General features: G+C 31.6%; 2 protein-coding genes across 2 annotated transcripts; both read right to left on the bottom strand.

Moving 5' to 3' along the window:
* Nucleotides 1-3,457: 3,457 nt before the first annotated feature.
* Nucleotides 3,458-4,871, bottom strand: LOC124896094. Its single transcript, XM_047407402.1, has 2 exons — nt 4,353-4,871; nt 3,458-4,280 (listed from the first exon to the last, which is right to left on the bottom strand). The coding sequence occupies exons 1-2, from the start codon at nt 4,423-4,425 to the stop codon at nt 3,862-3,864; spliced, it is 492 nt and encodes a 163-aa protein (XP_047263358.1). The 5' UTR covers nt 4,426-4,871; the 3' UTR covers nt 3,458-3,861.
* Nucleotides 4,872-6,201: 1,330 nt separating this feature from the next.
* LOC107860328 (transcription factor HHO5) lies at nt 6,202-9,503 on the bottom strand. The gene is made up of 5 exons (XM_016705646.2): nt 9,208-9,503; nt 8,862-9,100; nt 8,433-8,772; nt 6,957-7,033; nt 6,202-6,617 (listed from the first exon to the last, which is right to left on the bottom strand). The coding sequence occupies exons 1-5, from the start codon at nt 9,419-9,421 to the stop codon at nt 6,378-6,380; spliced, it is 1,110 nt and encodes a 369-aa protein (XP_016561132.1). The 5' UTR covers nt 9,422-9,503; the 3' UTR covers nt 6,202-6,377.
* Between the last annotated feature and the right edge of the window lie 4,767 nt (nt 9,504-14,270).

A 14,270-nucleotide genomic window follows, 5' to 3' on the forward strand; every position in this document is an offset into this window, starting at 1 on the left:
GGAATTTAGGAGATTGACGTGTATGCATTCTTGCCCCTACCTTCTGATTTGTGAAGGTGAAGAGATTGTTTCCCAAATCTTTAACTCAAGTGAAAGCATATTAAAATAAAAAAGAGAAGCCAAGTGCGGTAAGGAGATACTGTTATTTCCTTCTAAGGGTACACAGAATCTGTACATGTAGAACAACAACTTCAACATTAGTTCTATGTTTAAAAACAAGAACACAATAAAGTGCAGTAAATACGCTCAACACAAGATCAAAGTGATCTTTCTTAGAAGTGTATTTTATTTTCAGAAATAAAGATGAAAACAGAAATAGTCAAGTCGCCTGAATTCACGGACTTTCCTTAAGAAAATAATTTTCCTCACTGTATCCGAGGTTGCAAAATTTTTCTCTCAGGATAAAATGGTCAAACAAACCAACTGTAGCAGTACCTCAAACAATTGGAATATCGTCGAACTCACTTAACGGATTGACTGATCACACGGAGTATTTGTAAAGACAAGAAGAGAACTTATTGCTGAAAAATTCATATCAAAACCTGTGAATGAAAGCAGGTTTATATAGCCAGTGAGATGCCTCTTCGAAAAGGTGGCATTGGTTCACTTAAATGGTGTAATGTTTCTGGAAATTCATGTCTGTTTACCCAAAGAACGTGTCCTTCTCCTAACAAACATACCAGTTCATGAAATAGTACATCAGTTCGTTGAACAAACATATCATTTCATTGAAAAATTACATCAGTTCGAAGCAGTGTATCATTTCAGAAAATACTGTTTCGAAATCTGTATGCATGTATAAATGGAGGATTACTGGTGCGTTTTTCTTTTGGCATTCAAATTAAATTTACATGAAATAAACTTTGTCCAAAAAGATAGATCTCATCGATCGATCATTTGCCAAATCCAAAGCCGAAGCCGAATCCGAAGCCGAGCCGAGCGAGCGACGACTGCGCGAGGCATTTCTTATTATTGCCTCACTTAGCATGTGGAATAATACTTTCTATTAAAAACACTCCATAGTTCCCTTCTCTCACCAATATGGGAGAATTAGTGAACTTTCCAATTTTGGGAGTACACCTTCTAAATTAGTGTCTCCTTTCTTCCACCATTTCTCTCTCCATTTTCCATTCACACCTTTTTCATACATATGGAACCCAACAATCCCCCACATGAATGGGGAATGACTATTTTTCGTAAAAGTTTTACGGACAAGTATGTAATCATCAAGCAAAGACTAATTGCATTTGGATAAATCGATTTTCCTTTGAACTTTTCGTAGTAAACATGCGTCGGATGCACTCGATCAATCGGTAGATTTGATATCTTTGAACCGTCGAGCTTTAATGTACACCTAGACAACACATATCACACAACTAGCCTTTTACCGTTTTATGGTTCTCACGATTTTATTCTTTTCAGCCATGAACACGTCCCAGTTTCATGAGAGCTTGGAGAATAGGCCTTTACTAACATTCTCCTTGAAGCGGCTTCCACTTCGCCCTCACATAGGTGATTTCTAAACGCTCAATCCTATAGATTAAACTATTTGGTCAAATATGCCAAATTTAGATAATCATTAAAAGACTTTTCACTTTAAGTCTTATCCTTGATTACTATACATTGTCTACATCATGAGAATGGGTTGGGTAATTGACAATGTTGAACCTGTCAGACACAACTTTGTTTGATCTCCTTGAACCTAGCTCTTGGGATCTCCAGTCTACTAGGTAGAGTTACCGCCATGCTGATTTGTCCTAGACCTTAAACCCATTCCCTTGGATATTCTTTTCACTCCTTCTCTAGATAGGCCTTTTGTAAGTAGATCCGACACATTATCCTTTGACTTTACATAGTCAACAGTGATAATTCCACTAGAGAGAAGTTCCCTAATGGTATTATGTCTCCGTCGTATGTGACGGGATTTACCGTTGTACATCATGCTCCCTATCCTACCTATTACTACTTGGCTATCACAGTGTATACATACTGGTGCCACCGGCTTGGGCCAATAAGGAATATCTTCTAAGAAATTTCGAAGTCATTTTGCTTCTTCACCGGCTTTATCCAATGCGATAAATTCAGATTCCATTATAGAGCGAGCAATACAAGTCTGTTTGGATGATTTTCAAGAGACTGCTCCTCCATCGATAGTAAATATATATCCACTTGAGGATTTTACTTCATTCGATCCAGTGATCCAATTTGCATCACTATATCCTTCAAGTACCGCAGGATATTTATTATAATGCAAAACATAATCTTGAGTGTATTTAAGATACCCCAAAACTCTTTTCATTGTCATCCAATGAGTTTTGTTGAGATTACTCGTGTACCGACTTAATTTACTAATAGCACATGCTATGTCTGGTCGTGTACAGTTCATTATATACATTAAACATCCCAATAATCTTGCGTACTCTAATTGTGAGTCACTTTCACCTTTATTCGTTCGAAGTGCAAAGTTAACATCCAATGGAGTCTTGGCAGTACCGAATTACATATACTTGGTTCATCTCGAGGTCGTTTAAATCCTCTACTAAACTGTTCATGTCTAAGTTTATACGGGTATATATTTTCAAATAATTCAGCATTATCTGATTCAATTACCGTATTTTCATTTATATCCAGATGTTCGAATTTATTAACCAAAAATCGACATGCTTTACTACTTTTAGCATATCCTTTGAACACAAAGTCCACCGTCTTAGATATTATCTTAACCCTTTTAGGCATAGGAATTTGGACCTCCCTAGACACTCCCACACTTTGAAATATTTCAAGTTGGGTTTCTTTCATTTCCATTTTTCATAAGGAATTGATTGTGTCTTACTATGGGGAACTCTGTTGAGTATACGATTGGCTGTAAGGATAGCCTTTCCCCCATAAGTTTAGCGGTAAACCGAAACTTATAAGCAAGACATTCATCATTTCCTTCAAAGTTCAGTTTTTTCTTTTCGCAATTTCGTTAGATTGAGGTGAATATGGGGCCGTAGTTTAATGGACGATTCTATTCTCTACACATATTTCGGAGAAGGGAGATTCATATTCTCCGCCCCTATCATTTCTTATAATTTTTATCCTTTTATCTAACTGATTTTCAACTTCAGTTTTATATTGTCTAAATGCATCTATTGCTTCATCCTTATTATTTAGCAGATAGACATAACAATATCTAGTGCAATCGTCAATAAAAGTTATGAAATACTTTTTCCCACCACGTGATGGTGTTGACTTCATATCACAAATGTCAATGTGTATTAAGTCTAAGGGATTGGAATTCCTTTCAACGGACTTATAAGGATTCCTTGCATACTTCAATTCTACACACGTTTGACACTTTGATTTATTGCACTCAAAGTTTAGCAAAGCTTCTAAGTTAATAAGTTTTCGTAACGTTTTGTAATTAACATGACCTAAACGTTCATACCATAAATCATAGGACTCATGCAAATAAGAAGAATTTGAACTTTTATTTATTTCAACAGTCATTACATTCATCTTATAAAGGCCTTCCGTCAAATAGTCTTTTCCTACATACATTTCTCCTTTGCTAATTACAATTTTTTCAGAAACGGTTACACATTTGAATCCGTTCTTGTCTAGAAGTGAAGCAGAAATTAAATTTCTACATAACTCCGGAACATACAAGACATTGTTAAGTGTCAAGACCTTTCCTGAAGTCATTTTTCAGCATATTTTTTCTGTTCCTTCTACCTTAGCAGTAGCGGTGTTAGCCATGCAGATCATTTCTTCTACTTGAGCCAGAGCGAATGACAAAAACAACTCTTTGTTGGCACATACATGGCGGGTGGCACCAGAATTCATCCACCATTCGCGAGGATTCCCTACCAAGTTGCATTATAAGAACATAGCACACAGATCATCGCATTCTTTGTTGGATTCAATCATATTTGCTTGATCCTTTTTCTTGCATTTCTTCGGGGCACGACAATGCGTGGACTTGTGGCCAATCTTGCCACAATTGAAGCATTTTTTATTGAATTTCTTCTTGGGTTGATTGCTTCCCTGTTCAACTTTCTTCCTTTTCTTAGAATTGTTTTTGTCATCTTCCACAATATGTGCTCCATTAATTGTAGAATTTCCTTTTGACCTTCTCTCGGCAGCTTTATTATCCTCTTCAATACGCAGTCGGACAATAAGATCTTCGACAGTCATCTCCTTGCGTTTATGCTTCAAGTAGTTTTTAAAGTCTTTCCATATTGGTGGTAGCTTCTCAATTATCGCTACTACTTGAAAAACATCACTCACAATCAAACCTACAAAACAGTTTATGTGAGTATTAAGAACTTTTTCAAGTTGTTCAACTAAGGTATTTTTCAAAGATATACCTTCTGCTAGGAGATCATGTATGATGACTTGCAACTCCTGCACTTGAGAGACAACTGATTTGCTATCTATCATTTTAAAGTCTAGGAACCGTGCAACAAGAAATTTCTTAATTCCCGCATCCTCTGTTTTATATTTTTATTCAAGTGCCCCCCACTATTCCTTCGATGTCTTAGTTCCACTGTAAACATTATAGAGGTCGTCTTGGAAACCACTCAGAATATAATTCCTGCAAAGAAAGTTTGAATGTTTCCAAGCTTCTACAATTACGAAATGCTCTTTGTCCGAGGTTCCCTCGGGCACCTCAGGAGCGTCTTCGCTAGTGAACCGTTGCAGACACAAAGTGGTGAGGTAAAAGAACATCTTTTGTTGCCATCGTTTAAAGTCAATGCCCGCAAATTTTTTGGGCTTCTCCGTCGGTGCCATTGTAGGCGGAGCATTTGTGCGACTTGATGTGACAATATTAGTTGCCCCCATAGACGTTGCCGCATCTTGCATTTGACTATCGCTTGTCATTTTTCCTGTCACCACAAGACAAAAAATACTTAGTATTTTCAGAATACTACTTATAAAGTTAAGCAACTTTAAACTTTTCTTCTTGTTTCTAGTTGACGATGAAATTTTTATGACTTCCAATTGTCAACCGAATGACCTTTAACTTGTGATGAAGTTTTTATGACTTCAAATCACTAGTTAAGTTCAGGCGGAGTAGAAAGTTAAAACTTTAATCTCCAAAAATAAGCTATACAGATTCTGAAAATTATTTCCTCAAGATTGTTATTTCCTTCTACGGGTACGCAGAATCTGTATATGTAGAACAACAACTTCAATGTTAGTTCTATGTTTAAAAACAAGAACACGATAAAGTGCAGTAAATACCCTCAACACAAGATCAAAGTGATCTTTCTTAGAAGTGTATTTTATTTTCAGAAATAAAGATGAAAACAGAAATGGCCAAGTTGCCCGAATTTACGGACTTTCCTTAAGGAAATAATTTTTCTCACTGTACCCGAGTTTACGGAATTTTCCTCTCAGGATAAAATGGCCAAACAGACCAACTGTAGCGGTACCTCAAACAATTGAAATATCGTTGAACTCACTTAACGGATTAACTGATCACACAAAGTATTTATAAAGACAAGAAGAGAGTTTATTGCAGAAAAATTCATATCAAAATTTGTGAATGAAAGCAGGTTTATATAGCCTGTGAGATGCCTCTTCGGAAAGGTGGCATTGGTTCACTTAAATGGTGTGATGTTTCTGAAAATTCATGTCTGTTTACCCAAAGAACGTGTCCTTCTCCAAACAGACATACCAGTTCACGAAACAGTACATCAGTTCGTTGTAAATGGAGGATTACTGGTGCGTTTTCCTTTTGGCATTCAGATTAAATTTACGTGAAATAAACTTTGTCCAAAAAGATAAATCTCATCGATCATTTTCCGAATCCGAATTCAAAGCCGAGCGAGCAACGACGGCGCGAGGCATTTCTTATTTCTTGCCTCACTTAGCATGTGGAGTAAGTGCTTTCTATTAAAAACACTCCATAGTGCTTTCTATTAAAAACACTTCATAGTTCCCTTCTCCCACCAATGTAGAAGAATTAGTAAACTTTCTAATTTTGGGAGTACACCTTCTAAATTGGTGTTTCCTTTCTTCCACCATTTCTCTCTCCATTTTCCATTCACACCTTTTCCATACATATTGAACCCAACAGGTACAATAGTAAAGAAACATTTATAAAACTTCAATATATTTTGTAAATTGATATTCCTTTCTAGTTTCACTGGACCCTACCAGCTGTATTAGTATCAGGCTATTAAACTCATTAGTCCTACTCACCATGGATTGTAAATCAAACATGTTTTGTTAATTAAACCTGATTTCACAACAAACATGTCAAAATCAGCAGATCCTATCTCCTATTTGTTTTTTTTTAGAAGTTAACTCAGCATTACTTGTGAGTTATTTGGTCTATGTTTTGTCTGTCCTATTTTTGTAGCAGCAAAATTTATGGCTACTTGATCTTATACATGAGCTTCAATATTGCTCTTTTGATGCTGTCCATTCCAAGTATAGCTTTCTGATTTATTATCCTCCTCTTCATTCATAGACACCCCTTTTGCTGAACCTGAACCAGTAAAATGAAGAGGACCTTCAGGGGAACCAGATTGTGTGCCATTTGTCTTCGACAATTCTCCTATTTCATCCATGTTAGACCACGAACAACCCGATACTGGGACTCGTCGCACATGAAGCCTATACTTCTGCAATTCAGAGTATAAATTTTTTGATCAACATGTAAAGTAAATCGACTCTGGATTAATGCAACAAAGAGACGCACTCAATATGTTACTGCCGGACATTCAATGGTGGAGCTACGTGTTAAAGGACATTCAAAATTCAATACCTCTTCGTCAAAAAATTATACTAACAAATGGGGTAAAAACAAACTTTTTATCATACAAGTGATTTATTTTTTGTAAAAGAATCCATTATTATTAATTGTTGGCTCTGCCATTGGACATATTAATTTCTAACACAAGTGTCATGGGAACAAAACATGAGGCCTCATATTTATTGAAAGAGCACAAATGGATATATACCTGTAAATGGCTTTTCACTTCATCATTGGTCAGGCCATCAACTTGCATGATATCTCTGATCTGTTTTGGTGTAGCCACTGCCAAGGACATTATTTCAAAATTATTTTTAATATTTTGTTCTATATAAAAGCATGTTACACATATAGTAATCGAAGTAGTAGAAGAAAGAAATGATAATGAAATAGTAACACGTTGTTGATGTCATATTAAATATTTTCAGCAATTCAACAAGACTAAATATTGAAATTAACACTTGCTTCTACCATAATAATGACAGTTTAGATGAATAAATTTAGACACAAAATCAAGATCACCCTTTATTTTAATATGAAGACATTGTTTTCACTTATCTATGGACAAAACCAAAACTTGTATTTGTCTCTTTATTCTTTATCAACCTTTTTCCAGATTATTTTGTTTGAAGGTCAGGTTTCTAAATGCTACTCTATAAAACAATAAAAGTGTGTTCCTTTTACCCTTTCCTAGCTTAAAAAGGGAAAACAAAAACAAAAACAAAAAAAGGGAAAAAATAGATTAGGCTATAAACCATCATGAAACTATAGGAGATCCATGTCGCTTTAGCTCATCTCAAAATAATAAATACAAATACAATTTATTAAATTACTACTATTATTTATTAGAGTGTAAACTATAGTTCATTAAGATGGGTACAGTTTTAAGTCATCACCATTTTTATCATGATTTTATGAAGCTAAATTTATTTTGAGATAATTTTTTTTAAAGCAATATTTATTTTGAGACACATAGAGTAAGTTTAAATTTCATTGATTCGAGATAATCGATGCTCTTATGAATAATTATGTAAAAGCAAACTGATTCGAACAAAAAAATTACCTTAAATTTCATTGATGAGATATAACCGATGTTGTTATAGATAATTATGTAAAAGCAAACTGATTCGAACACGATAATTATCTTAAATTTCATTGATGCGAGATAACCGATGCTGTTATGAATAATTATGTAAAAGCAAACTTATTCGAACACGATAATTACCTTAAATTCATTGATGAGATATAACCAATGCTCTTATGAATAGTTATGTAAAAGCAAACTGATTCGAACTAAATTTCATTGATGAGATATAACCGATGCTGTTATGAATAATTATGTAAAAGCAAACTGATTCGAACACAATAATTATCTTAAATTTCATTGATGAGATATAACCAATGCTCTTATGAATAATTATGTAAAAGCAAACTGATTCAAACTAAATTTCATTAATGAGATATAATTGATGCTGTTATGAATAATTATGTAAAAGCAAATTGATTCAAACACGATAATTATCTTAAATTTCATTGATGAGATATAATTGATGCTGTTATGAATAATTATGTAAAAGCAAATTGATTCAAACACGATAATTATCTTAAATTTCATTGATGAGATATAACCAATGCTCTTATGAATAATTATGTAAAAGCAAACTAATTCGAACACTAGAATTACCTTGGGCACCTCCAAGTTGATGAAGAGCATCAACAAACCTACGATGCAATTCTGGTGACCAACAACGCCTCTGTTTCCTCTGTTGTGATTTATCCTGTAAAAAACTACACCCATTTGATGTGCCATTATCATTTTTTACACTCAAATCAATTGGATTTTGACCTTTTTGCCCTTCAGCCACTGTTACTGCCATACACAGAGATAAATCTTTAACTGGCAAACCATTCTTCCCTTCCTTCAAAGTTTGTCCTTGAAATGGCAAAAATGCCCCTCTATCACTCTTCAATTTATGTACCCCTAACTGGTATTCCTTCTCTTTGTTTTTCTCTTCTAACCCACCCTGATTAATCAACAATTAAAAAAAAAAAAGTCAAAAAAAATATTTTTTTTTAACAATATTTTTGAAAAAAAAAATTAAACAATACTTACAGAATTTAGGTGTAAAAAAGGTCCTTGCTTTTCAAGATCATAGCTTTGTTCATACTGAACTGGAGTGCTCCACAGCTGAGCCGAACTCATCCAGTTTTTCTTATCATTAAGATCATTTGACTTTTTTACCCTTCCACTTTCATCAGAATTACCTTTCTTCAGTGAGATGAATTTCTCCATCACAGGCTTTTTATCTTTCCCTTTATACCGTAAAGCTTCCTCCTTTAATCTTTCAATAGCTGTAACAATAATTAAAAATAATAAATAAATAAATAAATAATTAAATTTCTAAAATAATTCAGAAAATTTAAAAAACAGAAAAAAAATGAAAAAAAAAAAAACTGACCATCGTTTAGGAGAACCATACAAAAGGGCAGCTCACGTTTGAAAGCTTCGATTTTTCTGAGCTCTTCTTCTAAAGCAATAATAAATTGATTGAGCTTTATTAATTTCTTGGAGATGTCATCCATGGCAGAAATTTCAGTTAAAACATCTGAAATTATTTGTGGAACATAAATAAAGTTCAAATCTATGTCCATTTCTCTAGAATTTGAACCCATAATTAATTCTATATCTTTTCTCACATTGGCTAGATAGATGGAGAAAAAAATATAGAATGACTGAATAAAGAAGAAGAGGGGTTGAAGAAGTCTAATATTTATAGAGCACAGTTACACTTTACAATGAAAGGGAGGGTAAAAGTGGAAAGTTAGATTCTTAAAGCTTGAAAAAGATTCTATATTGTTTTTTCACATTCGGGTCGTCGCATATTTGAGTTATTAACTAGCAAACGCGGGGTTAGTCATATCTTAGGTATAATAAAGAAATCTTTTGACCAAGAAAATGGTATTAAATTAATTTTACTCGATTTCATTTTTATTAACTTATACAAGTTGAAATTTTAAATTTAACTATTATTATGTCATATAATTACTTAATGTTTGATAGTACGAAGAAAATTAATAAATTTTCTTTTTTCATTTGTTAAAATACTCATTGAATATATTTTATTTTTGATATAAGACCGTAAATAAATGAGAGTATTTTTCCTATATTCTCGTTATTATTATATCGAAAGTTAAAATATGTAAAATTTAATTAATACTTAAAATATATTTTTACTATATTCATATGAAAAGACTTAATAACATAAAGTACTTATTAGATAAATATTATTATTAAATTCTAATTTAAAATAAAATATTAAATTAATTTAATTTAGTTTTACAAAATAAACTAACTTTAAAAGAAGTGCTAGTACCTATAGACGGTGGGAGTAAAAAGTTTGTACTAATTTATTTATTTATTTATTTTTACTGTTGAAGATTCTGCGCCTTGAGGCGGTCGGCTACGTTTGTTGACTTAAATTCCATTTTCTTGAAATAAGAAAGGAATGGAATATTTAATTGTATGGACTAAATTGCCCTTGCTATGTGGACTTCTTCTAACATGTTAATAAATTAAGAGATTAATGAGATCTGATTCTATGTTTTTAGAGGTTCATTTTCAACTAATGCCTTAAATGCTAAATCAGTTTCAACTGAAGGTTCACAAAATATAGCCAAAAAAAGAACAGTTTTGGATTCTACTTCCACTCCATTAATTTTCCTCTTTTGGAATTTAAATATCTATTCTTTGTAGGTCATGTTTGGTCCATGTTTGAATTAGGGGTGTTCATGATTTGATTTTTAACCAAATCAAATCGATATTTGGTTAAATTTAATTTGGTTTGGTTTTAAATTATTAAAAAATGATAATAATTTAGTTTGATTTGGTTTTACTCTACCATAACCGACAAAATATCAAATCGAACCGATATATATATATATATATATATATATATATGTTAATTATTTATGTATTATTCATAAATACAATATAAATATTTATTATATTTTAGGTTTTAATCATGATTTAACTTCAGTCGTAACACATTAAGTCATGTCTTCATCCAGTTGATAGTACCTTGTGAGATTCTAAATGAATTTCGCACTTTGAATGACAAATGATACTAATTGTGAAAATAATATCTTGTTGTATATTGAAATTTATAGCTGAGATTCATTTGACTATAGACAATCACTAATTGTAACTTTTTTTTTAACCTTGTTGAGCAAGAAGTTTATGTGTTCATCTTTTGAGGGGTTTATCATATTATTCTGTTAAATGTAGTTTTAAAATATTATTTTAGAAGCGTTCATATGGTGTTGTTTATAGCTTTGCCGAAGTATAACAATTAGTTGACATCTTAATTTCAAGGTTGAGATACAACACTCGGTTAATCTCAGATGTTAGATTGATATTGTTTTTAAAAATTTTCAACTTTTATCATTAGATAAAGTTATAAACCGAAAAAATCGAACCAAACTGAACTAAATCAACAAGAACCAAATCGACGGTTATTTTTTTGTTTGATTTGGTTTGATTTTAGAAATTTAAAAACCGACTAAGTTGGTTTGGTTATAGTTTTGATCAATAACCGACCCAAACCGATCCATGAATACCCCTAGTTTGAATGTAAAAATTCTTATAATTTTTATATGCTTTTTGATGTCTGAATTAAACATGAATTTCTGATTTCACATTCCACACCTTTACAATATCAAATGGACAAAAAATTGAATCATTAAGGATTGTTTGGTTTTGGGCACAAATTTATATTGAGATTAAATTGTTTTACCGTTTAAGAGGAATAAAGTAACACTAAATTTAAAATATAAATTTACTATGCAATCAGTTATACTTTCAATCAAATAAAATATAAATTCAAACTTAATCCCGACATATCTCACTTTATCCATGAATCAAATGATCCCTTAATGAAAAATTTACTATGGACCTTGAAAGATTAAAGTCAAGGAAAGAGTACTTGAATATTTCATTTATTAGTCGTGCTATTTTTTTAAATATGACATAAACTAGTAAATATTTATGAGAACTATTAACCATAAAATAAAAAGCATGATCAAATGAAAAAATGAGACCAGAAATAATAATATATTACCCCCTCCCCCTCCCTCTCTTTAAAAAAAGGCACCAGTCCGATAACATAATTATCTATGTTCACAGAACAGTCAACTCTTTAGATTACGGATCTTGGGTGATAGTGATTGAAATTCTTTTTTAAAATAAAATTTATTTATTTAAAAGTCACATAATTAAATTTATATTGCTAATAATTCAATACTTAAAAGTATTGTAATTTTTGAGACACATAAATCTCATATCTTAGATACAATTTTTTTTTTAGAACGGTATAAATATGTGTTTGACATATAACATATGAGTAGGGGAGTGTGTATACTCTATAGTCTATATATCGACTCAACAGATATATAAGAAATTCTTAGAAATGACTTGCAAAAGTGAACAATATTGCTCCTTATTGAATGAGATCATTAATTAAAGATAGGTTAAATGATGTATGATGGTTGTCAGTAGACCCATTATTTTCCTTCTTGTGGTTAATTTATTTGCTAGAAGTAAAATGTCTTATCTTATTCATTACTTGTCTTGTTTCTTTGATACATGAACTATTAATATTTAAATATAATTTCCTAACTCATAAATAGTAGGGGTAAAGTTGGATTCACCCTCGCATATTTGTTGTGGTGAACACTTGGTTCTAAACTCATAAATTATTTTACTTTTTTTCCTTAGTTAAACTCAATAAAAATCAAATAAAAGAATAGAAAGAATATTTTTTTCTTTTGTTATTCTCAAAAACATGATAATAAGAAGGGGTCACAGTGTGTGTTTTTATTCGACCTTCGTGGATCTTGAAAGTACAAGAATCTCCAACGATAATTTTAAATTAAAAAAAGAAGAAGAAAAAAAAAAGAACGGCAAATACTCACCCAAATAATAAGCAAATAAATTGTGAGGTAGTACGGTCCAATAAGGTTCCAAGAGAATAATTCTCCCTCTGTTTATTCTCTTACAAAAACGAATCGTTTCTTCCAGAATTTCTGTTAGTATTATTTTATTCTGACTAAAGTATAGTACTGTCTTCGATTATTTTTATTTATCTAATATATTTAAAATATTTATTTTTTTATTACAGTATTTATCTAATTTACTACTTAATTTTAAGTTTGATCACCATTTGTCAATAAATTTTTATATTGATATTACTATATTTAAAAATAATATAATAAATTTTTAAAAGGGTGTGTGTGTCCAAATAATAATGCGGACAAATAAACACTGCTAATATTCGGAGCAATGATTCGAAGCACGAGGATCCAAAAATTGGCTGGGACAACAAGAGATATTATTTTATTTTGAAATTAATTGCTTTAAATTCATGAATGGTGACACCTCGAAGAGACTTGATGCGTTGATTTAATGGATAACTCCTTTTTCTTGATTAATAAAATGTTTTTCCTATTACAATCAATTTGACATGATTATTCTTCATATTTACAATGTTTTTCCAAAAAAAATAATAATCAATAAACAATTTGCAGTTTTTACTCGTAGAACATCCTATATTATTATTATACTATATAGAATCAATAATTTCTAACAAGTCAGCAAGAGCTTGGTTGAGGTTGGCAGCTGTGACAGAGTCAGAATTTTAATTGAGAGGGTTCAGAAGTAAATATATGAATAAATAATATATACAATCATGTAAAAATAGTATAAGGGGTTCAGATGACCCCCTAAAACTCATATAGCTCCGCCTCTGGTTGGAAGGTGGATCTCTCATGTAAGATATTTGGGATCAAATTCAATCTCTGTCTATGATATAGTCACGAGTTTCAAAGAATAAAATACTAAAACATATAGTACTTTTTTTATATATTAAACGTGGCAAGTAAAATTAAAAAGTATTTCTAAACTAGTTATAAACAGATAAAAATAAAAGAAGAGAATATATAATTTGTCGATAATACCAGATTGAAAAGGTCTTGAATGCAACCAGGACAAGTTTTCCAATTCACACCTTTCTTTGGAAGAGGAGAAAGATTCTTTCATGGAATTTCATGTAGGGTCTGATGAAATGAATCGAAACTCTAATCGTTTCCCACAGAGAGAGAAAAAAACAAAAGCAAATAGAGAGAAAAGTATAGAAGGCCATGAGAATATAAGAGAAATATTTTTATTTTATTCTTTGATATGGCCGTATTGTTTAATTCAGAGTCACTGTCCATCCATCCCACTAGAACCATCACATAACGAATCGTCCTAATCATCAATAAATAAATAAATAAAAAAAGAAGGAAAGAAAATCGTGGAATTAAATACTACTATGAACGAAATGCCAATTGAAAATTTAGCTACTGCCTACAAACTCAATAGTCAAAGTATTTTATAATGTTAAGAGTTACATTATCTGAATTCAGTGGAATTTGTATTTGCAACAGTCGAATAATGAAAGAAATAATTTATCGTGTTTAAAATTAG

This window comes from Capsicum annuum, chromosome 2 (assembly GCF_002878395.1).
Source record: "Capsicum annuum cultivar UCD-10X-F1 chromosome 2, UCD10Xv1.1, whole genome shotgun sequence".
NCBI lineage: Eukaryota > Viridiplantae > Streptophyta > Magnoliopsida > Solanales > Solanaceae > Capsicum > Capsicum annuum.